We start from the raw sequence: 3,520 nt of genomic DNA, 5'->3' as shown, positions 1-3,520 counted from the left end.
AATATAATTTATTAAAAACGAAAATTGGGGACACATAAAACAAAATAAGTTGTAGAAAAGTAAAAAAAAAATCTATTAGAATCAAAATTAATTCGTACTTAAAAAAAAATAACAGCTAAGATTTTAAAAATCTAATCAAATAAAATCTATATAACTACAAGTTTTATCAAAAAAACTTTTCCAGGTTAACGGCTTAGATTTTAAAAATAAAATATATAACAGTTCAGGTTAACGGCTTAGATTTTAAAAACCAATAAATAAAAAATAAAAGATATAGATATAGTATCTCATATATTTAAAAAAATATATATTTTTAGCCACCATCTTTAGGAAAATAAAACTAAATTGAGATTTGAATATATTTCATGCTTGAAGGTGCTTATTACAAACAAGAAAGGAAGCCACAGAAAAGAACAATGAATATTTTTTTCAAAGAGGTTTTTCGGAACGTTCACTAACTATATTTAGTTGCTCTTTTTACATGTTAGTTATATCTTTTTACTTACTTCACAACTACAGCAAGGATTGCGTTTAATTGACAAAAGTTTAAACAATTTTATTCATTACATGCAAATGTTTTATTGAAAGGTTTTTAATCAACATTTTTAAAATACAAAAATTTTAATATAAGCAAACCAAATTTTTAATCATAAACCTTTATAAATAAAGTAATAACAAAATAAATTATTAAAAATATTCATCAAACAAAAAGTTCAGACCACGGTTTTCTGCGGGTTAGTACCTAATCATATATTAAAACAGAGGGAATATAAAAATATAATTATTACCTATGAACACGTATGAATTGCGCGCTTTTATGTTCGTAAGTAGTCTTTTATGTTAGTCGTCTCTATCACTTGCGACTTCGATGCTACTTTCATGTACACATTTAGTGAACCTATTATATATAAATCAAGACCCGCACCATAGTTTTGTTAGATCTTTTGAAGTTCATATGCCATTTCTGATTGTCTCAAGACTTATGTGCAATTGTTTTGTAATTTTTTTGACCGTTGGTTAATTAAATTTAGGACTTTGATTATGGTAAATCGTTTAAGCAATAAACATGAATTTTATATATTCATTCTTCAGTATATATTTTTACATTTTCACTATATAAATTCAAGTTTGCACAATGTACCAGACAATCCCTAGTTGTTTATATTCCAAGATTTCGACATTGTAACTCCCGTTAATAATTCACAACAGCTCTTTCATTAGCAATTTATTCTTTAACTATCAAATACATAAATACAAAATCACAATTTGGAATCTAGACATTTTTACAATAAAAAATTGTAGAATCACGTTCAAAGTTCGTTGATAGTCACAACTTAACAATGACACATTGATTGATCAAAAGAAAAAAAAAAACAATGACACATTAAAATATTGTCTTATTTAATTGATCTCTATGATTGGCAATAGATGTTGTAATCAAGCTACTACATAAGAGTTGTAAACTCTTTTTGCATCATCTCATAATTACAGCCGATCAAACTAAAGCCAACATGTATCACAAAGTTAAGATCTACGGCAAAGTTTTCAAGGCATTGAGGTTGAAGACGAAAGTTCTGATATTAGTAGTCTTTAGTTGCTTACTAATTATACTACCATTCTCAAAGAACTTCAACAACCAACTTCTTGATGCTACAACCAACGGTAAGAAATAAAATCATCCATCGTTTGTTTGTTTGTTTTTTTTTTTTTTTCTGACTTAAAAGTCATCATTCTGACTCTATATATCCATTTTCTTCTAATAGATGCAAAGGAATCTGAAACACCGAGGGATACACTGATAGGAGGGCTTTTAACAGCGAATTTCGATGAAGGTTCGTGCTTGAGTAGGTATCAGAAAACTTCCTTGTACCGCAAGCCTTCCCCATACAAGCCTTCTGAATATCTGATCTCTAAGCTTAGAAGCTATGAGATGCTTCACAGACGTTGCGGTCCAGACACAAAAGCATACAAAGACGCAACAGAGAGTCTTAGTCGTGATGAGAACTATGCAAGCAAAGAAAATGGTGAATGTAGATACATTGTATGGGTCGCAGGTTACGGGCTTGGAAACAGAATACTTACTCTTGCTTCTGTGTTCCTCTACGCTCTCTTGACAGAGAGAATCATTCTTGTTGACAACCGCAAGGATGTTAGTGATCTCTTATGCGAGCCATTCCCAGGTACTTCATGGTTGCTTCCTCTTGACTTCAATTTGATGCAATATCCTTATGTTTATGGCTACAACAAGGAATACCCTCGTTGTTACGGAACAATGGTGAACAATCATTCCATCAACTCGAGTTCAATCCCGGCACATTTATATTTGCATATACTCCATGATTCAAGAGAGAGTGATAAGATGTTCTTCTGCCAAAAGGATCAAGATTTGATCAACAAAGTCCCTTGGTTGATTGTTCAAGCCAATGTTTACTTTGTTCCATCTTTATGGTTTAATCCAACTTTCCAAACCGAACTAGTTAAGCTGTTCCCACAGAAAGAATCCGTCTTTCACCATTTGGCTCGGTATCTTTTTCACCCGACAAATCAAGTTTGGGATACGGTCACTACGTACTACAATGATCATTTATCCAAAGCAGACGAGCGACTTGGGATTCAAATACGGGTTTTCGGAGACCCTGCTGGATATTTCAAACACGTCATGGACCAGATCGTAGCATGTACGCAAAGAGAGAAACTGTTGCCTGAACTGGATACACAAGAAGAATCAAAAGTCAATATATCAAAAACCCCGAAACTTAAAGCTGTCCTTGTCACATCTCTCTATCCAGAGTACTCTGAAAACTTAACGAAAATGTATTGGAAGCAACCAAGTTCGACAGGAGAGATCGTTGAAGTGTATCAGCCAAGTGGAGAAAGAGTTCAGCAAACAGACACGAAGATCCACGACCAAAAGGCGCTTGCTGAGATGTATCTTTTGAGCTCAACCGATAACATTGTCACAAGCGCAAGGTCTACGTTTGGATATGTTTCTTATAGTCTTGGAGGATTAAAGCCATGGTTACTTTACCAGCCAACAAATTTCACAACTCCTGATCCGCCGTGTCTTCGATCTACATCGATGGAGCCATGTTTCCTTACTCCCCCGTCTCATGGATGTGAAGCCGACTGGAGAACTAACTCGGGGATGATTCTTCCTTTTGTTAGGCATTGTGAGGATATTATGTATGGAGGGCTTAAGCTACATGATGATTTTTAGTTCTTTTTTATCACACATCTGATTTTATTGGATTAATGAGTTTATAATCAAAGGAGAAAAGCTATATTTCTTTACTGTTACAATTGTATCCTCTGTATTACAAGCTTTGTATGGTTTATATATATAAATAGTAAGTAGCAATTCACATTTACTTATTTCACATAGAGTAGCCTTTAACTCTTGGCGAGGAAAGTACAGAGTACACAAACACAACTAGCTTTGAGTACATATTTGTTAAAAAATAAATACTGTACGCTCGTTCTTTCACACTTTAAACTGAGTCAACAATTAACCACACCGAGA

At 33.2% G+C, this 3,520-nt stretch overlaps 1 protein-coding gene across 1 annotated transcript; it reads left to right on the top strand.

Moving 5' to 3' along the window:
* On the top strand, nucleotides 1,512–3,222 carry LOC104766716 (putative fucosyltransferase 10). Its single transcript, XM_010490652.2, has 2 exons — nucleotides 1,512–1,662; nucleotides 1,764–3,222. The coding sequence occupies exons 1-2, from the start codon at nucleotides 1,512–1,514 to the stop codon at nucleotides 3,215–3,217; spliced, it is 1,605 nt and encodes a 534-aa protein (XP_010488954.1). The 3' UTR covers nucleotides 3,218–3,222.

This window comes from Camelina sativa, chromosome 19 (assembly GCF_000633955.1).
Source record: "Camelina sativa cultivar DH55 chromosome 19, Cs, whole genome shotgun sequence".
Taxonomy (NCBI): Eukaryota; Viridiplantae; Streptophyta; class Magnoliopsida; order Brassicales; family Brassicaceae; genus Camelina; species Camelina sativa.
Note: the sequence above shows the minus strand (reverse complement) of the source record. Positions and strands in the feature narration are given on the sequence as shown.